The 24,870-nt window shown below is 42.5% G+C and overlaps 1 protein-coding gene across 1 annotated transcript in view; it reads right to left on the bottom strand.

Annotated features, from left to right (window-relative positions):
- Nucleotides 1–24,234, bottom strand: part of LOC101612525 (nesprin-1-like) — a 183,927-nt gene extending 159,693 nt beyond the window's left edge. Inside the window, exons 1-2 of the mRNA XM_045158732.1 lie at nt 24,115–24,234; nt 14,231–14,578 (exon numbers count right to left, since the gene is read on the bottom strand). Of these exons, the coding sequence (XP_045014667.1) occupies nt 14,231–14,297 (67 nt within the window). The 5' untranslated portion in view covers nt 14,298–14,578; nt 24,115–24,234. The remainder of the gene's footprint in view (nt 1–14,230; nt 14,579–24,114) is intronic.
- Nucleotides 24,235–24,870: the final 636 nt, after the last annotated feature.

Here is a 24,870-nt window from a genome sequence, read left to right as displayed (position 1 = left end):
GTCCTTCTTTGTGTGTTTTTGTGAGCAATTATCACACAGGTGAGACATAGATGATACTTAAAAAATCAAACAAAAGGTGGTCTAAGCCATTATTGTGTATACACATTACCCAGGCCTTAGGTTAATTTCCTGTTAGATTCATTAACTATTGGAAATAAATAAGCATCCCAGCATTACAGTGCAAAATGATTTCAAGATATATCCTACTCTCAGTGTCTGAGAACAGTGAATTTGACAATGCTTTCTCTGGGAAAGTTTGTTACAACTTTTAACTTGTGAGTGCAGGAGCACTACACTCAGGGATTCTTTACAACTTCACTATAAGACAAAGTCAAAAGGCAAAATAAATGTCTGCACATTTTTTTCTGACAAGAATCTCATGTATCCCAGGCTGTTCTCGAACTTGCTATGCAGCCAAGGATGACTTTGGCCTCCTGATCCTCTTGCCTTCATCTCCTTAGTGCTAGGATTGCACAGATGTGTACAGCCAGATCCTGTTTCTCAGTTTATGTACTGCTGGGGGTTAAACCAGGGCTTCCTACATTTTCTGTAAGCACTCCACACAGTGAGCTATATCCCTAGCCCAACCCATCTCATATATATAGCATTATGTGATGTGCCTTACCCAGCTGACTAAAGTACTGCTAATTGTAGGGACGGAGAAATTAAAGGGATTATAATTAGTCTGAGTATATCCAGAAATAACAAGAGTAATTGCTAGTTTCTCAACACGATCATTCAATATAACATACATATCTTTAGTGGGAAACTGAATACACAAATAATTAATGTTCAAAATGATATTATTTTTGCTTTTAAAGAAAGATATAGGAAAATTTCAATTCTCTAGAATTCATTTTGACGGTAGGTTATTTTGTATCAAAAAAGGAAGGGCCCTAAGTGCTCCCTCGGATAATTAATTAACCCGTGGAAAGGTTGGGTTACAGACTACTTTTTAGCTCAGCCAGGAGAAGAGATGTAGAGGAGGGTGTATCCTCTCGCCTCCTATTTATCCTATTTATACACGGCATACAGATATGATTTTCAAGCATCTTCGGAGTCTCTGTATATTTTCTTTCCTCCTCTTTTCATTCTTTTCCAACATCTTTTGTGACACCCTAAACCTGTAGGAATCCTAAGTCCTAAGCTCCTGGCAGGGCTGGTCTCATTGGTACAGCAACGCTGGGCACATGGTGGGCCTCACACACAGACCTGGGCATTACCACTAATCAGTTATTCTTAACAACTAAGCAAGGGAGCTCTACGCTTATATTTTGTAGTGGTCAGTCTCTGAAATTTATCAGTTGTCTCTTCCCCATACAGACACAGACATCATTATCAGCTATGTAACAGAAAAACAATGAAGCTTTATGCATTATTATACGATATAGTCACCCCTAGTATCTCAGGGACTAGAGCCCCCCAAATATATAGTTATGATCTTGGCTTGTCAGTTCATGGACCAGGGACTCTGTTCATTTACCTGCAAAATAAGACATCAAAGTTTGATTTGCAAGTTTCCTTCGTAACTAAACAGCCACACTAACCTATGTAAAACTAGAAAACTGCCTTTAAGAGCAAGGTTGAAGCAAGAAGAACACTGTGAGTGCGAGGCAAACCTGGCTACCTAGCAAGACCCTAGGAATAAAATGGCCTGTATATCCATGACCTCACAGTTCCTGGTACTACCTCCATAAGATCCTCACAATAGGAGAAAAAAGAAAAAGATGACGATCCAAATAAAAGGGAGACTAATTGAGGGGGCAGGGGATATGACGGAGGGTGGATTTGCAAAGGGGAAAGTGGAGGAGGGAATTATCATCATTTATGGTCTATAATTATGGAAGTTGTCAATAAAAAAAAGTCACAAATAAAGTAAGGTGGAGGTTGACTGAAAAAAGAATAGCTAAATAAAATAAAACAGTAAAGTGATTTCAACTCAGACAGAGTAAAACATCAAGTGGAAACACCTTAGACTAATAGTTTTTCGCCAGCTCAGGTTACTCCATTATATTTATCTGTGCTATGGAAAATCATTGAGTTAAGTCCTTATTCATCAAACCTGCACTTAGACACCATCACATCCATCACTCAGTTTACAAATTCTTTGTCAATTATCTTCTCATTCCTAGAGACTTCGTACCCCAAGGATAGAGACCTTGCATGGAATTTTCACATTTGTATGCAGAGGATTTGGACTCAATGGCTGTCCAGTAACTTCTTGTTAAAAGTGTGACTGTGCAGCCTGGTTTAATGAGCACTTATCAGTGTGGTATTATTTATGGTGAGAAATGGACCTCTGAAGTTGAACGACTGACCCTCAGGTTCTAATATTCTGCTCAAACTAAACAGTTCCTTACAGACTGATACAATAAATATCACCATGGAAATATTGTTCAAGGTTGCCAGGAGGATCGTTCAGCATCTTTCAAGGGGCATCAAGGCTTGTCCGCCCAGGTTCAATTCCTTAGGCACCTATGTAAGCCACATGCAAAATGCGGTGCTAGTTTTTAGTGCTCATTTTCAGGGGCAAGAGGCCTTAGTGAGCATCCCCTCCCCACCCAGCCATGCAAATAAATAGATAAATATAAACTTTTTTTTTTTTGTTTTTCTGAGGTAGACTGTGACTCCAGCCCAGACCGACCTGGAATTCACTATGTAGTCTCAGGGTGGCCTCGAACTCACAGTGATCCTCGTACCTCTGCCTCCCGAGTGCTGGGATTAAAGGTGTGAGCCACCACACCCAGCAATAATAAACTTTGAAAAATAAGAACTGTTCAAAGCAGAACATTTGAAAGGGATATCTAGCTCTGGTTGGTGGTATTAGGCAGACATCATAGAGGACAGAACATTTGAGCTAGGTCTTGAAGCTTGTTCAAAGGGAGAGGGAAAGATGGGAAATGTGAAGAGAAAAAAAGGCGCAATGTGATTTTAAAAAGTGAGCTTGGGAGGCTGGAAAGATAGCTCAGTGGTTAAAGGACCCTTGCTTACAAAACCTGAGAGCCTGATGGCCTGAGGCACAGTCTTCAGCATTCACATGAACCTAGAAGCACAAGGGGGCACATAGTCTATAGTTCATGTGCAGTGGTACAGAAATGAAGAAAGGAGTCTGGGTGTGGTGGCACACACCTTTAATCCCAGCACTCTTGGAGGCCAGAGGCCAAGGTAGGAGGATTACCATGAGTGCAAGGCCAGCCTGTGGGATACAGTGAATTAATGTAGGCTTTTAAATAGGAAAAGGGAGGACTGGAGAGATGACTTAGTGGTTACGGTGCTTGCTTGCGGAGGCTAAGGACCCAGGTTCAATTCCCCAGGACCACCCATGTAAGCCAGATGCACAAGGTGATGCATGTGTCTGGAGTTTGTTTGCAGTGGCTAGAAACTCTGGTTATGCCCTTTCTCTCTCTCTCTCGCTCTCTCTCTCTTCTTCCCTCCCTTCCTTCCTCCCTCCCTTTCAAATAAATAAATAAAAATATTTAAAATAGGACAAGGGACAAAACGCACTTGTGTTTTAAAGATCTACTGCTACCCTAACAAGTCTAGCTGAGCTGATAGGCTTTAGAATATTGTAAGAATTCCAGTTTTCTGTTGAATATCAGCAATGAATGCCCATCCTAACCAAAACTGGATAAAATCAGATCATCAGTGTGAACTACAGAAAAGCCAAGGAGCTGAAAAAGTGGGCTATGAATATATAATTAATGTAATCGTTAGCACAATGATTGTTGTGGCTCATGACATATAACATATAGCATTGTAACAGCAAATAAAAACAAACAAAAAATGCAATAAGATAGATTCTGGAGATTGCACAATTCTTTCCAAGCTAGTGAACAAGTCAACCCAAACGATCAGGAATAAACAAATAAAAGTGACTCAAACGCCATTGGGACAAGGTTGGTGACGCATGTGATGAGAAAGGAAGCAAATGAATGTGGGCAATTGTAGGATTCAAGGTAAATACTGTTTTTATGTGGGTGGAGACCAGTGTTTACTAAATATGAAAGATTAGTATCAGTAGAGGAAGGAACTGCTTGTTTTTAATCCAGGAGTTCATTGTGAACACTGAAAAAAAAATAAAAGGACATAAGTTACCAGAGAAACCAAAGAATTCAAAGTCATAGATGGATATTCAGATGTTGAATCTGTTTGGGGATGTCACCAATTTCCATCATGTTCCAATCCATTTATTTAAAAAAAAATGAATAAACACACTATCATTTGCCTATCTGAAGCATAATGACAAAATTATTTATATATTAGACAGCAACATCTCAAATATTTAACATAAGAACATAAAAGAATGCATGATAAAATTAATTCTTATAAATAATAATAATTTCTTAAAGTATGGCTTGTCATTTATATTGGGAAATAAGTATTTGGAGATTTAGGTATTTATATGTGAGTACACCAACAAAAAAAAAAAAAAAAAAAAAAAAACATGCATCACATCCTCATCATTCCCAATCTGAAAGAAAATAAGAGAATAGTCCCCTGGAAAGTGATTTCAGTTTTTAAAATATTTAATTAATTTATTTATGAGGAAGCATGGGTGTGTCAGAGCCTGTTGGCTCTGCAAACAAATTCCAAATGCATGCACATGTGGTCTCATAAGAGTGCTGGGTGTCAAATCTGTAGCCAGCAGTGCCTTTTAACCACTTAGCCATCCCCCAGTCGAATTTGTTGTGTTTTTAAGTCTTATAAGATACATAAAGGTTTAATACATAAAACTTGAAGTCCAGTATTTTGGCCCTTTAAAGGTATCTGCCGCTGTCAATCATACATTTTGTAACTCTAAAGCTCATGGCTACTGTGGGGTTTTCATCCCTCTTGTGAGACCAAGTCCAGACCCAACACAGTCAGACTCGAGGGGCTGACTCCATGACGATTCACAAGAGTTTTCCCAAGTGCAAACACCATTGTTCCAATTTAGCTATGGCATTTTGGGGGAGAAGACCAGCCAACCTTGAAGGAGAGGGAATCCCAGAATCCTGACAGTGTTTCAGCTCACCTAGAAACCTGGTGTCACACATATTCTTGCCTGTCCACAAAGCAGGCGACTAGAGGAACTCGTTACCCAACGACCAATTTAAATAAAACAATGTCACTGGCTGCATGATGCTCTAGAACGTGAGAAGAAGAATACTAGTTTTGCAGGTGGGAAGAATCGGTGAAGAGAACAAGAATGGGCGTAAGAATGAATGTGCAGGATTAGCAGTGTGCTAGGGAAGAAGGGAAGAAAGATGCGACCTTCACGTGTGGGTACCATCCCCGCCTGAGTTTTTGTAAAATACACAATTCTATTTGCATTCTCAAGGAACTACTCTTATCCAACTAACTTCTGAGAACCTTGCAACTCCTTCAAGGTCTTGCTCAGAGCCATTCTTTATTATTCCAGAAATGCTTTTTGAAGCTGCCACTCATGTGCCTGCACCTGATCAGGCCTGATGTCCATACCTGACATACCCAAGACCTTTTGTGTACTAAGCTTATCGAAGCAGGTAAATATTAACCACTTTGAACACTATTAATTGTCCTCTGTTCTTCCCATGGGTTCCAGATCTCCCTTCTGTCTTCCTCCCACAGTGTCTGGAACATTTTACTCTTATGTTTGAGACCCTTCTCATTACCCACACCCTCTACTGATGAATGCTCGACTTTTCAAACCCCTTCTCTTCTCTGCTTGGCTCCTGGTTGTGTCAATGAATTCCACAGCACTGACTCCTCTCCCCCGCCCCCTCTCTCTCTGTTGGTGACACCCAGAGGTTCTCTCCTGCTGTGCCTTCATCCTCCTTGCCACGCTCATATGAATTCAACCCCTTTCTGGAAGGCCGAGCAAGCATCTATCTTGTAATTCGTCCCAAACAAGCTCTTGAATTGTTTTTCTCATCATCATGATCTTATCTCAAAATTGAGAGGGACAATTTCCAACATTTCTCTCTCTTATTCTGTGATCAAATGCTTGACAAGAAGCAATTTAAGGAAGGAAGCATTTCAGTTTGCAGTTCGGGGTTAGAGCCCATCCTGGTGGGGAAGCAGGGCACCAGGACCTCGAGGCAGGAGTCACATTCAATTCAGTGAGGAAGCAGAGTAACAGAAGCTTCTGCTCACCTCACATTCTCCTTTTTATGCAGCCTGGGGCCCATGCCCATGGAATGATGCCACCCATTCCATCTCAATAAACCTAATCTAGAAGGTCACTCACAGGCCTTCCCAGAAACTTGGTTATATGGTGATTCTAAGCTCAGTCAAATTGACAAGTAGAGATGAACCATCACATACATCTAATGTATCAGAAAGTCATTTTGGTCATATTTTCAAAATTTATTTATACTGTTACCACTTCTCTTCCCACCCACTGATATCAAGTCCCAATCGTGGTTGTCTCGACATTAAGAATAGCCTTTTTATCTGGGTTCTTGGATTTGGCCATTGAAAGTCCTTGTGACAATTACATATTACAGTCACTCAACAAATACCCATGAAGCAACCATACTATGGAGTATGGCTGTTTGAATCAGATGTCCCCCATGAACTCATGTGTGCTGAATGCTTCTTCCCAAGCTGGTGGCAATTTTGGAGGTAAAGCTTTGCTGGAAGAGATGTGTGGCTAGGGGCAGGTTTGGGGGTATAATAGACCAGCTTCCCCTTGCCAGAGATTGGTTCACTCTCCTGCTGATGGTTACCACCTGCTGAGTCAAAAATGATGTCTAGCCTCTGCTCATACCATGTTTCTTCTGCCATCATGAAGCTTCCCCTCAAGACTGTAAGCCAAAAATAAATCCTTTGGGCTGGAGGGATGGCTTAGTGGTTAGGCGTTTGCCTACAAAACCAAAGGACCCAGGTTTGATTCCCCAGGACCCACATTAGCCAGATGCAAAAGTGGGCACACATGCCTGGAGTTCATTTGCAGTGGCTGGAGGCCCTGGCGTGCCCATTCTCTCTGTCTCTCTCCCTCTTTCTCTGTCAAACAAATAAATAAAGAAAAACAAAATATCAAGAAAACAAATCCTTTCCTCCCATCAGCTGCTTTTGCTCGGGTGTCTTCTCACAGCAATGTGAAGATGACTATAACATGGAATTTAGTCTAATGGGTCGACAATGAAGGAAAGACCCTGTGAATTTGACTCAATTCTTCCTCTCAAGGCTTTGCCCCGTGGGTTGAGTGGATTAGACATATACAGAAAGCAAATGCAAAGCAATGCATATTGTCATGACTGTGCTACAAAATACCACAGGAGTTTAAAGGAAGGAGTGAGGATTTTTTTTAAACTTATTGATGGGAAAGCTTTCCTTGAAGTCATTGTGTCTAAGTTGGGTTTTAAAGGCAAGTCAAGTTTTAGCTCTCTATGAGAATATTCCTGCAGGTGTCCTGGGACATGCAATCAAAGTATTTTGAGGCATAGCAAATACTGTCATTGGGATGAAAGATAGAGATACATAGGAGGCAGTTACGCGCTAGATAGGTAATAGTGTCAGAATAAGGAAGCTAAGAAGTTGGTTGATATTTCAATTGAGATATTAAGGAAGCGGTTTTGTTATGCATGTTTAGTGTTAGATGGTTAATAAGATTATATTTTTAAAAACTACTCTAGCTGGGCATGGTGGCACTCGCCTTTAATTCTAGCACTTGGAAGGCAAAGGTAGGTGAATCACCATGAGTTTGAGGCCACTCTGAGATTACACAGTGAATTCCAGGTCAGACTGAGCTAGAGTGAGATCCTACCTAAAAAAAAATAAAAAATAAAAAATAAAATCAAAAAATTACCATGGATGGGGATGGGGATGGGGATGGGAAGATACTCAGTGGTTAAAGATGTTTGCTTGCAAAGCCTGCCATGCCAGGTTCAATTCTAAAACCACCCATGTAAACTAGATGCAAAAGTGTCACAAGGGTCTAGTATTCTTTTGCAGTGGCAAGAGGCCCTGACATGCCCACAGACATGTGCAAATAAAATAACATGGAAGTAATATGATATGGTGTTGTGCTTTGTGTTTTATTTGTATGTCTTAGGCACTCAAAACCGTCAAAGATCAGCCACCAACTATATGGAGTATAATAACATAACCATAGTCCATCCAAGATCAATTTACATGCATGTAGTTTGTGAACCAACTTGATTTATATTTGACTGACATAACATTAATATTTTTTAACTTTCTTTTTAAAAAATATTTTTACTTATTTATTTGAGAGGAGAGAGAGTATGGGTCTTGTAGTTGCAAATGAACTCCAGATGCATGCAACACTTTGTGCATCTGGCTTTACATAGGTTTTGGGGAATCAAACCAGGCTGACAGGCTTTGCAAGCAAGTCCCTTTAACCATTGAGCAATCTTCCCAGCCCCAACCTTTGCGTTTTTGCTTTAGTGTTTTTCTTTTTGTCTACTTGAGGGTCAGTGTTTTGTAGGTCATTGAAGTCCATGAGAGTAGAATAGAGGAAATAGCTCAGCAAACACAAAGGTTGTAGGACAGAGCACAACATGAACGTGAGAACTTCAGGACATAGGAAATAGTACAAACACACAGACACTCCCTGAAGCTCCGCAGACGGAACACAACACAGGGATATATCTTAAAGAAAGTTTATGTCCAAAATCCATTTTCAATTAGAACCAAATTTTAGACTTTTTTTAAAAAGAGAGCAGATAAAATGAGACCCAAATAAATGTTTTCTTCCTTCACTTTTACACATCTTAAGATGTTTTAAGTTCATTAATGAAGGGATCATGAACATTTCTTTATGCATTAATTATCTACTTAACCGTCATTTTCTCAAATATAGAGGAATGATTCTTTGTCAATTTCAACCTGAAATACTGTCACATAACATTCATTCAAGTAGGAAGAGTGAGATTAAATCTAACTGAGTGAGAGTTTCAGCCCATACATACTAAATTAGTTTTTGGTACTGTTTTGTAGTTGCATAAAAAAGGATGTTAGGCTGGACATGGTGGCGCACGCACGCCTTCAATCCCCCCCTCGGGAGGCAGAGGTAGGAGGATCGCTGTGAGTTTGAGGACACCCTGAGACTACATAGTGAATTCCAGGACAACCTGGGCTAGAGTGAGACCCTACCTCAAAAAAAAAAAAAAAAAAAGGACGTTAGGTCAGAGTAATAACAAGATAAAACTTAATGTGTCAAGGCAATATAAAAAAATTGAAATGTTCACAAGATAGCAAAGTTGCCATTTCTTCAGCTCATAGCTGGTGTATTTAAATAGTAAGAAAAGTATGCCTTCATTATTTATCATTTTATTCTATTTTTCAACCAGGTCTTTTGTCAGTTTGAGACTTTAAGTGGATTTAGAATACTGTATCTAACAAAATATTTAAAATAACTCATAAGTTCTTGAAGAAATAACCTTTGTAACCTTTGTAGTAAATAGCTAGTATATTTTATAGATATAAGTGCAAGATTCTTATCTGTTTCATTTTCTTTGAAATTATTCAAAACACTTAAACATCAAATTTAGTATCCTACCTTACAAAAATGTATTTATTGTTTCTAATTTATTTTTAAATTTTTATTGACAACTTCTATACTTACAGACAATAAACCATGACATTTCCCTCCCCTCCCCCACTTGCTCCTTCACAACTCGGCTCTCCATCATTCACCCTCCCTCTCTCCATTAGTCTCTCTTTTATGTTGATGTCATCATCTTTTTCTCCTACTCTGAGGGTCTTGTGACAAAACTTGCCCCAGTTGCCTAGAAGTCCTCTTGCTATCTCAACTTCCTGACAACTGGGATTACAGGTATGTGCCGAGCTACTATGTTCAATCCTACTTTTTCATTAAACTGCTTTTTATATGATACTTGAGCATGCTGACTTGTATGCTATTTTAGTGTTGACCACTTGCTTTATAAATTCACATTTATGTAACATGTCACTGATATATTAATCTAAAAATTCCTAAAGTTTAGCACTTTAAAATGAAAAAAGCAATGGGTAAGCCAGAAGTGGTGGCACACACATTTAATGCCAGCACTCAGAAGGCAGAGGTAGGAGGATTGCCATGAGGTGGAGGCCATCGTGAAATGACATAATGAATTCCAGGTCAGCCTGGGCTAGAGCGAGACCCTATCTTTACAAAACACAAAAAAGCAATGGGTAAATATCAACAAATATTTTAAGTCAAAGTCATCCAGAAACCTTATGAAATGTTACAGAAAGCTTTGCAATACAATAACAGTGTTAAATCTTATAGCCTGAAAAGTTAAGATACCAATTTTTCTAGATATAACCTAATCTAAACTAACTCCAGAAAAGTCTACTAAATGCATCTCCTTATCATTTAAAAAGCTGTGTGTTTCTGTGTGGCTGTTTGTACAGATAAAGTTTTTATGCCCCTGTATATTACTATTTTACTGAATTTGCTTTTAAGCTTATACTGAAATTGATTGAAGTTCCAGAAACATTCATTATTCTTAAGGGCAAATGAAACTCTGCAATGCAGTCTGACGGCTCATCCATAATTCAGGCTCCAGCCTAAAACATTATGCTCAAACAGGCACACATAGAGGCAAAGGTGAAATACTGAGCTGCCACAGTGGAGCTAAATGACAGAGCAGTCTGTGTGTGCCCCTGATGACTGGCGCTGGACTGAAAATTAAGAGCAGAGAAAACAGACCACCATGGCAGTTGTAGACGAAATCAGCAGGATAGTAAAACCAAGTGGAAAGTGCTCCTTTTATTAGTTATTTATGGCTCTGAAATGACAACAAAACCCAAGGGGGAAACAGAACCTAAAAAACATTAGTTGCTTATTACCTATCTGGGCAGAAGAAACCAGGGTTCTAGAAGGATGTTCTTTTGAACTTAAAATTGAAAACGGCAGGGCTAGCTCACCTTAAGCAAATATAAACTTTTCTTTCCTCAAATTACTTTCTTCATAATGCCAGCTTTGTGTGTATGAGGACCTTGATTGCTGTTCTGAAGGTTCCAGGAGGTAAGCAAGGTTTCCAAATCCCTTTAATAGATGACCTACCACCTCTGCCAGACAGGCCTCCCCCATGGGCATCAGTAAGGACACACAGTGAGAACAGAGAGAGGAGAATGCATCTTGCCAACAGAACCAGCAGGCTTACACAGCAGGTCAATATGCTAACAGACATGCCAGGCAGATCGCGTTCACCTCCTGCCCTCTCACTCTCACTCTGCCTTCACTGACGCAGGCTAGACGTGTCACATTCTGCAGCCCCACAGACCTTATGTTTGCAGCCATCAATGGCAAAACACACAGAGTCACTGATGCTTGGGGATTTCCTCTCTGAAAAATTTTAAGGCTTACTATTGAAACTCTGTCAGCTAGATACCCTTCTGACTTGTTATAACTGTGATAGAAAGGGAGAATAATTTATAGAAGCACAGTCACGTCATTACACAGTGAAATATGTAAGACCATTATCATTCTTCTGAAAATCTGGACCATTAGAAAAATTTGGGGCACATTATCAGGACAACATTCTTCTGTGACCATTTGACTAACTCACCATAGCACAGCATTTATAAATCTTGTAATAGAGCATCTTTAGTAAATTATCTTCCTGAGTCTCACAACACAATCCCAGGAAGGTCTAAACAGGGAGGGACCTGTCCATCATTTGCAAATTGGCACCTAAAAGCATAGGTATTAAGCACTGCCCTCTGCCATGAACCTGGAAGGGGAATGGAGACACCAGTTCTTGTCCCTACTCCACACATTTTTCAAGGGAGACGGTGTGTGTGGGGGGGAACACTTGTAAATCCATTACAAACAACACACAGTGAAACCACATTGAGATATCAGTGCTCATGACTTCAGAAAAGGATGTCCATTCAAACCAACGACAGAATAAAGAATTTAGCCAGGTGTGGTACCGCACGCCTTTAATTCCAGCACTTAGGAGGCAGAGGTAGGAGGATCACCATGAGTTCAAGGCCACCCTGAGACTGCACAGTGAATTCCAGGTCAGCCTCAGCTGGTAAGACCCTACCTTGGAAAAAAAACAAAGAATAAAGAATTTAGTATAGAACAATCTCTATCTGACTCAGTGGGAGTCCCTTCAAATCTCTCTACGTCTTTCCTCTGCTGACAACACGTAGCTCATCTGAGAATTTTAACACAATAAATTCGTAGGTAAGTCTACTTTGTGACCTAAATTATCTTCCGCACACTTTTAGAAGGGTCCCAGAGGGTTCCTTTCCATCATCTGTAGATGACATCACTGAGGCAAGAAGTGAGTCAGTAATTTTCCGATGGGCACAGAGCAAAGAAATTCTAGTTTCAGAGTTCCACCTACACAGATCAAGATCGTTCCTAAGGTCCCAGTGCTGGGCTGAACCAGTGAGAATATTCACAGCCTTTGGGAAAATGGTATGTGTATATATATTCAGCACAGATCCATTGTCTTATTTGGCACCAGAAGTAGGTGGATTATTCAACAGTAAATGGCAAACAAGTCCCACTCACAGTGGGGCGTGACACTTCAGCCCACCTAGGTAAGCACAGGGTGAGATCATCTGACCACTGAAGTACTCAGTCAATGTGGTGGCCTCTTGGTAGACAAGGAGAAACCAACCCAGTCTTACTTACCCCCTGATTTTCTATGACTATAAGCATATTCTGGGCCATGAACATCCTGAGGTAATAGTTGTGCCTGTAATTTGGAATTCAAGAACACCCAACCAGAATTTCAGGCTAGGCACAATAAATACATTGGAGAAAGTAGAATAATGGCAAGTCAATTATAGCCAGAATGAAACCAAATGACCCCCTACTAGAGATGATGCCAGACCCCTTAAAGGATTCTTTCCTGGAGACGATGTTGGAACACATAGAGGTCAATCTGCAAGCTCGCAGCCTTCTAAGTTTATAACTTTTCAGCTCCTTAAAGTACACATTAGAAGCATGTGGAGGAAAACTGGGATTGTGACCAGGAAGCAAGATTTTCATAAACCTACAGGTGATCATCGCCTTTATAATTCAAGGATCATACCATTGATAGAAACTGGCAATACAGAGCTCATCTGTGGGTCATACCAATATTTCACTGTTAATTATCTTATTACAAAGAAAAAGACCAGTGTGGTCTCAGATAAAGAATACCAGGGAGGGATATGATATTATTCAATCTGCTGCCCTTTAACCATGGATGGCATCATGTCATTTCACATCCCAGGGCCGCCTCTGCCTGATCATGTTTAAGATATTACTAGATATGGGCTGGAGAGGCGGCTCAGCGGGTGAAGAGAGCTTCCTGAGTAAGCATGAGAACCTGAGGCAGTCTGAGAGACCACTCAAGTCTGGTCCTCAGAATTCACATAAACAGCTGGGCACCTATGTCTGTAAGCCCACTCCCATAGGGGGACAGAACTCAGAGAGTCACCAGAATTAATGAAACAAACAGCAAGCTCCAGGATCAATAAAAGACTCCAATTCCAATAAGAACGAGAGGAAAAGCAATGGCGTGGGCCACCCAACTTTCCACTATGGCCACTTCAGATGAGCAAACCTCTCCAGCGGTGAGTCATGGGGCACCGCATGGGCACTTACATATGCATATGGCACATGCACCCCTCCACACAGCCCCATGCATGTTGTGAAGAAAAATTACTACATACAGGGGCTGGAGAGATGGCTCAGCAGTCAAGATGCTTGCCTATAAAGCCTAATGATCTGGGTTCAATTCCCCAGTACCCACACAAAGCCATCCATGTATCTGGAGTTCATTTGCAGTGGCTGGAGGCCCTGATATGCCCATTTTCCACACACCCCCCCACCCGACTCTGTCTTCTCTCTCCACTTGTAAATAAGTAAATAAAATATTTTTTTTTTAAATCACTAGATGCATAAGGTCTTCTAGTTGGGAAATGCCACTGGTTCATTTATTTGACAACAGCACAGCTATTTGTCTGGTATCTCCATGACAACCCTGCCAAGGCACTACCATTGGTATTGTATTTTCATTGGTATTGCTGAAAACAGGATTGTCACAGGTAGCAATGACTGACGTCCCAACACGCCACTGATGCAAATACAAAACCACTAAGAGCTGCCTCTTTGCCCTTTCTGTCCACTCCAAGAACACAGCATCACAAGGCACCGTGGACTTGTTTGAAAACACTAAAAGGTACGCGGGATATTCCTTGATCTTCTTTGCTACACTTTCACAAAATTGAACCGAACAAACTCATATCTTATAAGGGTGTTGGAAAACCAAAGTGAAATCTTCTGGATTACCTTGTAGCCTCTGCATCACATTGGTGATGTCTCGAGAGGACCGTGAGGCTGCTCTGGAGGTTGCCATTATCCTCCCCTGTAGCACGAAGCCAACACCGAGAGATGCCCCCCAATGCCTAAGCTGCTCCACAAATCGAATGCAGGCTTGTCTACACCTGTCGAGCCACAGGAGGATCCCCGGCACTCATGGTGGTCAGTGAGGAGAGAGCATTCCCAGTGACTGAACTTGGACAGCGAGGAGATGGCATTCTTGGTGAGTAGACTTGGTCAGTAAGGGGACAGCATTCCCAATAACTAGACTTCTTTTTCTTCTGTTTTCATACAGCCCTCTTACAGAAACTCAAGAACCTGAAAAACAAAACAACAAAAATTACAATATGAAAAATACGTATCTCGGCCATCAAAGTGCCAAAAGACATTCAGTTTGAATGTCTCACTCATTAGCAAGTGAAATAACTCACATATAAAACATGCATAAACTATAGTGCATGGTGCACCTTTTAAAATTCACAATTTGATAAAATATATAAATAGAAAATAAAATTATTTGGGTAAAACAAAGAGGTTAGCAAACTCCTGACACTGACAAATGTGCTCAGAACGAAACAATGCTCATTTGTATCCCACACTTTCTTTTAAAACCATAACCTTTATTAATTTATAACTTACAATCAACACAGTGCATTTTGGGCTGGAGGGATGGCTTAGTGGTTAAGCACTTGCCTGTAAAGCCTAAGGACCTGGTTCAAGGCTTGATTCCCCAGGACCCATATTAGCCAGATACACAAGGTGGCATATACATCTGGAGTTCGTTTGCAGTGGCTGGAGACCCTAGTGCACCCATTCTCTCTCTCTATCTGCCTCTTTATCTCTCTGTCTCTCACTCGCAAATAAATAAATAAATAAAAACAGCAGCCAGGCATGGTGGTGCACGCCTTTAATACCAGCACTTGGGAGGCAGAGGTAGGAGGATTGCCGTAAGTTTGAGGCCACCCTGAGACTCCATAGTGAATTCCGGGTCAGCCTGGGCTAGAGTGAGACCCTACCTTGAAAAAACAACAACAGCAAAAAAAAACAGTGAGTTTCATTTCTCAGTACTCAGAGATTCTTTTATCTGCGTTATTATCTGTGTTATTTTAATTGTTTGGCAAACAAATTTGTACTGTTTCACTGTACACTTTCCAAAAATATGATCATATCCTAGCTCCACATAACAAATTTATGAATGAAAACAGTGTCCATAGTGCTGGGAATGTAGCTCAGTTGGTAGGGTGCTGACCTAGAACTACATAGACTGGGAGTGCTGGCATGTATCTATAATCGAACACTGGGAAATAGTGGTAGGAGGACAGAAATTCAAGGCCATCCTCAGCTACACAGTGGGTTTGAGATCAACCTGGGGACAATGAGATCCTGTCTCAAAAAAGAAAGAAAATGAAAACAGAATATAAGTATTTAAATTATTTAATTCTAATAAGCTTACTTTCAAATATTCTCACTTCAGCAAGCAAAAAATATACTCGCCTTAGCTTTTACCTCTGGCTACAGAAAGATTGTAAAGGGAGTAACAAGACTGGTAAGGGGTAAACTAACCAGAGAAGGACATTGTCCTTCTAAGTCCTTAATTAATTAACAGTTCTTTGGTTAATGCAATTCATCTTTCTGGACTTAGGTGATGAAAAAGAGGTGGACAGGAAATTGGTGAAATCTTGACATTGAGAAATGTGCTCTGAGGAAGGATTTCCCAACCCTGGGGTTAACTGAACAGAGAGTTTTGCCAGGCGCAAGATAATCAGGAAGAGAGAACAGTGAGAAAAGCACCTGCAGAAAGAACCTCACCCCAGGGCCACGGGGGAATTCCATGGACAGTGGCACTCCATTCCAATCCTAAAGGATGCTGATGCACAGTAAGGGAATGGAGGTGGGGGAAAGGACGATGACAGAAGTCAAAGTCTAGGGAAAGAGCAGCACGTGCACATGAAGGGGAAGCGAAGTGAAAGACGTCTACGTGTGTTATACGAATTATGCTACAATCTGAATGCGTGTTCCACACAATGGCATCATCTGTGAAGAACTGCTAAGTTCACAGAGCATCATAGTGAGTTGAATTTTATTTTAAGTGCCCTTATGAATACTGGTGGATGCCAGTCTCTTTTGGAAATGCACAAACGCAAGTCTGCTAGTATCTTTTCTGCAAGTCCCATTTGACAAAAGATGGAAAACATCGCTTACTGTGCTGCTGCCCAAGTGTGTAAAAACACCAAACGGGTGTGCTGGGTGTGCTGGAGCATAAGGTCCCAGCGATTGCTCACTCAGAGACCCAGTGAGTAGCATCGAGCTAAGGAGGTAGAGACAACCTTCACTCGGCTACCGTTCTTGGCATCTTCTAGGCAAGAGATGTTCACTTCAGTGGGTGGCTCTCCAACAGACTCTTGGAGGAAAAATAACTACTGACAACTGAGCTACCATGCATCACGTATAAGTTCACCACAGTGATGTGCCCATTAATAGTGTGTGTGTGTGTGTGTGTATGCATACATACATACATACATACATACATACATACATACATATATATATTTTCCATATACATATATATATACAGATAGATAGATAGATAGATAGATAGATAGATAGATAGATAGATAGATAGATGGGGAAAATATTCCCACAAAGACTTGCTTAACTGGCAGACCCAGAGTATGAGAAGTTCCTGGGAGACCTTATAATAACTAGCACCTCAAAGTGTTAGAAAGTTAGGCTCTGCAAATGCAAGGATATAACATTCTGATGCCCATCTATGTATGCATTATTTATCATCTATCTATTTATCTACCTACCTACCTATCAACGTCATTTATCTATTATCTATCTATTCATCATATATCATTTATCCACACCTAACTAATAAGTAAAGGTGATCAAGAAATTCATTTCAAATTAGCTACCAGTCCTTGCTCAGCCCTGGAATTCACAGATGATGAAGATATAACCATATGTTCTATCCAGAATTACAGAATTGAAAGGGATTTCTATAAGCCATCACATCACTTCACCCTACTTCCTCCCTTTCCCAATTCAAAGCCAGGACACAGAAAGACCAATCCTAAAATCAATTGATGTTACTCTCTCCACATTAAAATGGGATCTCCCTGCTTATATCTGTGTGTGTCTAGTATTACTGCCACTGCGTAACCAATACGCCCTAAAATCCTGAACTCAGAGCTGGGACTAATAAATTTAACATAAGTATGAGGCACACAGAACATAGTGGGAAATGCAACATAGGAGAGATCATTGAAAATCCCAGGAGTACAGAGAGATGGCTCATCATTTAAGGCACTTACCTGCAAACCCTTAAACCTGGGTTCAGTTCCCTATATCCCACATAAAGCCAAATGTACAAGGTGGTGCATGTGTCTGGAGGTTTTTTTTTTTTTGCAGTGACTAGAGGCCCCAGCATGTCCATTCTTCTTCCTCTCTCTCTATATTCCTCTCTCTCTCCCTCTCATAAATAAATAAATAAAATCCCAAGAGTAGGGGATGGGGATATGACTCAGCATTTAAAGTTACTTGCTTTGGCTGGGCATGGTGGCCCATGCCTTTAATCCTAGCATTTGAGAGGCAGAGGTAGCAGGATCACTGTGAGTTTGAGGCCACCCTGAGACTATATAGTGAATTCCAGAACAGTCTGACCTAAAACAAGGTCCTACATTGAAAAACAAACAAACAAACAAAAAGGCGCTCGCTTACAAAGCCTGCTGGCCTTGGTTCAATTCCCCAGATATCCATGGGAAGCTGGATGATGCAAAAAGTGGTGCAGCCGGGCATGGTGGCGCACACCTTTAATCCCAGCACTCGGGAGGCAGAGGTAGGAGAACTGCCATGAGTTCGAGGCCACCCTGAGACTCCGTAGTGAATTCCAGGTCAGCCTGAGCTAGAGTGGGACCCTACCTTGAAAAACCAAAAAAAGAAAAGAAAAAGAAAAAAGGAGTGCAAGCATCTGATGTTTGTTTGCAGCAGCAAGAGACCCTAACATGGGCTCACCCCTGACACACAGGTAAAAGTCAATAAGCAAACAAATAATGAATTAATTAATTACTCCCAGGAGCTCATGCAGATATAAAATCGGGCACAGAGAATGGGGTCGGTCTAGACATTCTGGCACTGTGTCCTGGGTTAGTACCGATGGCCAGGTGAAGCCAATGGAAGCTGCTTCCCAGGTAGTAACTAGCGAGAGTAAAGGCGTCACCATGAGAAGCGATGTGACTGAAACATGGGCCTGCCCACGCTCTTACTCTGCGCACAGTGGTACGCTGTCATACTAAGTTCTGCTGGAGGAAGAGGATGGTGTAGGCTCCTGTGTGCTATGCACAGAAGTGTCGTTTCAGTTCTCGGGGCCGGGGGGGAGGGGGTCTTAAGAAACCATGGGTGGACTCTGCACTGGCAGGGAGAGGATATAATTTAGATTAACAGCTACCACTTATAAGGGTGTATTTGAGGCACTCAAGGCTAGAACATCTGGGATGGCATCTCAGGACTGCAGACAAGGGACAAAAGACTCAAACTGGATGGAAGAGACAAAGTGGAAGGTAAAAGCGAAAAAATCTGTAGAAAGCAGATGCTGCAAGATCCAGTGAGTGGTCAACTGGAACCAGGGAGGGCTGAGGTGGGTGGAAGTAGGCAGGAAGGAGAGATACACTCACAAGGAAGGAGGAGAGGTTTCCAGGATGGCCAAAGGAGACAAAGAACAGCAGATGACAGTCTAGGCAAGATGGCGTTGTTCATGGAGCTCAGCAGAAGAGGGCTTGCCCAGGACAATCCTGCCAAGCCATTTCTTCACTGTCCCCTCACAACTGCTCCCTATGGAACACTTCCGGCTCACGGCATCACTGAATACTGAGCTGAGGATCCTAGCTGAGCTGAAGCCCTCCCCGGATATACCAGCATGCATTGCCCTGGTCGCTTTATATTCAGCATACTGCGCTTTCACCTTCCTGCAATCAGACTGAACATTTCCCTGGTACAGGGCATATGATGGTTTCTTTCTGCAGTGCTAGGCATGGAACTCAGGGCCGCATAATAGCTAGTCAAGTGCTCTGACACTGAGCAGTGCCCCAGCCCCAGGCCTCTGACTTTTATTGTTGTTGTTTTATTTTTTGATTCTTTGAGTCGAGTTTGTAATACTTCATGCCTGCAAAGTAACAACCCCTCCCAACCCTTCCTCCCTAACACAGAGAGATTGATGCAATGTCCTTCCCTTTTCAGGACTGAGATAAGTCGTGTCATTTTCATCATTCTTCTCTACACATACATCCTAGATTGGGAAATTATGACTTTTTTTTAACTTTAACTGATACTTTAGTGTCATGAGACTGATAAGAAATTTCAAATTAATAAAATGATACTGAATGGACATTGGGAGTTTCTTAATACAAGTTCAAGGCTTAACTTTGTGCCACTTCGGTGGTAGTTTTGAGCTGGTTTTGTGAACAGAAGTCCTTACCAGCTATTCCGGAGACTTCGAAGACAGTCATATGAAAAACACAGAGAGAAACCTAGAGCTGATTCTAATTCTATCTGCTACTGTTCACCTACCTAAAGTTAACTTATAGAAAAAAAAATGGCATTCATTTTATTCTGCTTAAATGAAGTTTTAGAAAGGTAAGTAAGGGTGTTCATGTCCGTGAGATAGCATTTGCCAAACATGTGTAAGGCCCTAGCACTTCCTAAGTACACTGGTGGATGTGATCTAGAGAACTGTGTCATCAGGAAATATCAAGACCACCAGGAACTGACTATTGCCAGGGTTATTTAACAGGTTCTTTTTTGTTGTTGTTGTTGTTGTTTGAGGTAGGGTCTGCTCTGGTCCAGTCTGATCTGGAATTCACTATGTAGTCTCGGGTGGCCTCGAATTCATGGCGATCCTCCTACCTCTGCCTCCTGAGTGCTGGGATTAAAGGTGTGCACCACCATACCTGGCTTTTTTCTTTTCTCTAAATGTCTTTCATTTATTTGAGAAGAGACAGAAAGAATGGCTACCAGAGCCTTCACCTGCTGCAAACAAACTCCAGATGCATGTGCCCCCTTGTGCATTTGGCTGCTTATGTGGGTACTGGGGAATCGAACCTGGGTTCTTAGACCTCACAGGCAAACACCTTAACTGATAAGCCATCTCTCCAGCCCTTCTTTTTAAAAAATAATGCATATTTTTTTTGAGAGAGGGAAAGAGGCAGAGAGAGAAAGAAAGAAAGAAAGAGAATGTATGGGCACGCTAGGGCTTCCAGCCATTGCAAACAAACTCCAGACACATGTACCACTTTGAGCATCTGGCTCATGTGAGTCCTGGGGAATCAAACTAAGGTCCTTTGGCTTTGCAGGCAAGTACCTCAACCACCAAGCCCTCTCTCCTTCTTCTTCTCTCTCTTTTTTTAAGGTAAGGTCTTTCCTTAGCCTGGGCTAACCTGGAATTTACTATGTAGTCTCAGGCTAGCCTCAGACTCACAGAAATTCTCCTACTTCAGCCTTCTGAGTGCTGGGATTAAAGGCATCTGCCACCACCATGCTCATGCCTGGCTTAATAGAAGCAGTTTTCAGTATGTGCAAGATTATGTGGGGAAAGGGAAGAAGCTAGGCATGGGGATAGAGACAGAAGACTGGGCAAGCATCAATGGACTAGATAGCAGTCGACGGCCTCTGTACCATCTCCAAATCTTCCCAGAAAAAAACAGTTATTGAGATTCAATGTGGCCAAGTACATCCACCAAGCTTTGTAGAGATTATAATTCCTGTGTCTACTATTTCATATTAAAGATGCACCGAGGAAATATTTGTGAGAGACAACGGTGAGTCAATTGTAGTGAAGATAGAACTGCCCCTCGGGTTGCTGACATAGCAGAGGGGGGATGGCGTAAATACAAAGTAGGGTGGCTTTGCAAAGGAGACGCCCAGGTCAGCTTGGGAACAGCTGCCATCTGCTGCACCTATTGCACAAGGGCAGAGGTCTGCTGTTTGGGATTCTCAAATCCCCACGATGCCCTCTTCCCAACACTCACACCCGTGAAAAACACAAGCAGTGAAGCGTCACGCCTCCTCTTTCCCTGCCAAAATGGACAATAGACCATTAGAACACTTTCTTGTTTACGTGACTGAAAAGGATGAAACTAAGGCAATCAGTAGGAGAAACAATACCACGCCACCAGAATATACCTTAACACAATGCAACTCACATTTTAGGCATTAGGAAGTTTTAGGAGAAAATGTTAAACCCTTAAAAAAGAGATGAATCATTTACAACTAACAACAACAAAAAAAAGAGGAATGGAGACCATGAGCAGATTTGCAAGAGTATGATGGGCGGTTACTGATTAAATTACAGAAGCATGATGGGTGGTTATTAATTAATTAATTAATTAAAGGTCTAAATATGAATAAGAAAGCACCAATACTGAAATCCACACTTTAAAATATTTAAAGACATTTCAGCACGCTCTCCCTTCTTTTCAGATCTTTTGCTGGAGTGAGTTCATATAGTGTGAAATTCTAATTATTAATTATTAAATAATTTACTTAATTATTATTTATTTAATTATTAAAATTTTTTAAAAAATAAGATGGCCAACCCCCCCACAGAAAACAGGAGAAAGAACTTCCTCAAATTAATATAAAATATACTACTTAATGTATTTACGCATGTTGTCAGAAAAAAAATGCTGCTAATTATTCACTCTTGGGAATAATTTGGGATAATAATAAGAAATGATACCTTTCCTAGAAAGACAAGCATAAAGAAAAGCAGGGCTGGGGAGATAGCTTAGCAGGTCAAGGCACTTGCTTGCAAAGCCCGGAGCTCCAGCTTCCTTGCTTTCATGCGCACTTGAAGCTGGATGCACAACTTGACAAATGTGTCTGGTATTCACTTGGAAGGTGACCCAACATACATTCTTCCTCTCCCTTTCCATCGCTCTTAAATAAGTAAAAATAATACTTAAACCGAAAAGAACATAGAAAAGTAATCTCACGAGACAGAGTAAGAAACAGACCAGCGTAGTAACAGTGTCATAATTCAATTTTTTTTTCCTGCAAGTCCAGAGAATGAACTACACCCAATGCTATCTACCACCTTCTTTCCCTGTTCCGTTACGTACTTCGCTCCTTGCCTAACATTAGTTCTCCCTGGATTGGACCACAAGGAAGCACGCTCGGAGGAGATGTCCCCACTGAGGAGTCACACTCACCATCAGGCCACTGGGTGTGGCTGCAGCGGCTGAGGCTTGTGGGCAGGCTACCCACCTTGCCCACTGGAGGGCTTCTTGTGCCCTGTCATAGTCAGCCCTCCACCTTATCACAAGCAGCTACCCATTCTGCAGTTGTGACAGGGAGCGTGCCAGGATGGCAGAGGGCAGGTTTAAATGGCAAACTAGCTTCTTGTATCCCTCATTCCCTGGTAGGAGTGAATCGAGGGGAAAGAGCTTCATATGGGGGCAGGGAGAGAGTTTTGTGGAAAAGCATCAGTACAGAAAGGTAAGACGAAGCTGTCATTGTGAGCACTGAACAAGTATTTCCCAAGACAGTATCATAACCCTAGTCACCGCGAGATGCCTTTTATCTTCCACATGAGACACTAAGTTAGTGATGACCGGCACACTGTGTTCGACATTTGCCACAAAGTAATACACTGATCCAGAAACCCAAGAGAAATAGATGCGAACTTAACTTCACTGTTCTGGCGTTAGGAACTTATTTTATCCATAATGTTAATCTTTTCTCATCATAAGTAATAATCCTCATGAGTCATGATTAAATCGGCATTTTACGGAGATGTAGGTCACATTAATAACCTCTGCTTGATTGAAAATGATTATTATACATTTTCTTGTATAGGTCTGGCCTTAGTATCAACTACTATCATTAGTGTAGCTCTTAGAGCAAGCCAGAATAAACGGGCATTACAAAATAATCATTTGCGGGGCATGCTGGACAATGCCTTTAACCCCAGCAATTGGGAGACAGAGGTAGGAGGATCACTGTGAGTTCGAGGCCACCCTGAGACTACATAGTAAATTCCAGGTCAGCCTGAGCTAGAGTGAGACCCTACCTCGAAAATAAAAATCATCATCATCATCATCATCATCATCATCATCATAATCCGTGGGCTTTTATAATACCGAAAAAGAAAAAAGAATTCAGGGACATAGAAGTTTTCACTCCAGGCTGAAAAAGCTCAGAAATGAATGTTGTAAGGTGCTAAAGGTGGCACAGTTTGTATTTCTCTCTGGGCTGGACCTGACTCTATTTATGGAAGTGGCCTGGACTGGAGGCATCAAACCCTGTTATTTTAGCCAGCACACGCAGCCTTCTTTCCCCCGGGAGACTTTCCTTTGCAAGGCGGCTGGTGGCCGCTGCATTCTGCAAGCTAGGCGCTAGCCGGGCCCTGAGCGGTGCACCTGTGTTCTTCTGAGTCTCCATTTCCCAGGACCGCCCCCTGCAGCGGCAGAGAACCCGTCTGCAAGGCGTTCTGCAAAGCGAGAGATGACAGTTATCTTGGCCTCTAGCGTAAGCTCCCGCCTGGACGCAATCTCGTGACGGCGCCAGGGAAGGGGTGCGGGGAGCCGCCTGGGCCTCCACGCAGCCATCAAGCCTTAGGCTCAGCTATCCCTGTTCCCTCCTCCAGCCCTTCCTAAAATAGTCTGGAGGGGGTGAGGGGTGGGGGAAGGGGAGGAGGTGGAGGATCCCAGAATTGATTCAGCGCCCTGCATCTCCCATGTGATAGTAGCCACCGTAAGGGCCCTGCAGGAGAAGTGAGGGTGGCACCGGCTGGCTGCCTTCTGCAACCACATCCCTGGCGCCCAGGCTACGGACCACAAGCGGAAACGAGGACTCACGAGACAGGAGTGTTCACAGCAAAATCCACGTACGAGATGCGCGGAGGCTCCGCGACCTCCTGATCGCCTTCTCCAGGAGTGTGTCACACGCACGCACGCGCACACACGCACACTCACACACACCACCGCCACCCTCTCCCTCCCAGCCGGTTGTGCAAAACACAAAACTTGCAATGATGTGTCTGCTATGTGTTCCTGCACCTGTCTCTGTCTGTCTGTCTGTCTGTCTGTCTCTCTCTCTCTCTCTCTCTCTCTCTCTCTCTCGTCTGTCCCTGGGTTTCTGGTTTTTATTTTTATTTTTTACCTTCTTCTTCTCCTGGCCTCATCCAGGTTCCTGCAGAGAGGATGCGAAGCGAGCGGACAGACGCCTTCCTCCCAGCTAGCTGCGTCCTCCCCAGGGGCTCTGGCAGCGCGCGCGCACGAGCGAGCGTCTGTCTGTCTGTCCGTCCGCACGCCTTGTCGCCTGGGCTCGGGCGGGCGCGGTCTGCACAGCCCTGGTGACCGAGGACAACAGTCCCAGCCCTCCTCCTCCTCCTCCTCGGGGAGCCGGCGGCTCTGCCCTTCCTCCCTCCTCGCCCTCCTCCCGCGCCTGGCGAACGGGTCCTCCTCCCGGCTGCACACGGGGGGGGGGGGTGCGGAGGGGAGATGGGGGCTCGGCTCCTGTGGGAAGGGCAAGTCGCTCTGTCCAGTTCAACCTCGCAGCTCGGGTCTGGTGGTCAGGTTACCCGCCACACACACACACACACACACGCACAC

The sequence above is a fragment of the Jaculus jaculus genome, chromosome 9 (assembly GCF_020740685.1).
Source record: "Jaculus jaculus isolate mJacJac1 chromosome 9, mJacJac1.mat.Y.cur, whole genome shotgun sequence".
NCBI lineage: Eukaryota > Metazoa > Chordata > Mammalia > Rodentia > Dipodidae > Jaculus > Jaculus jaculus.
This window is presented reverse-complemented; position numbering and strand designations above follow the sequence as displayed.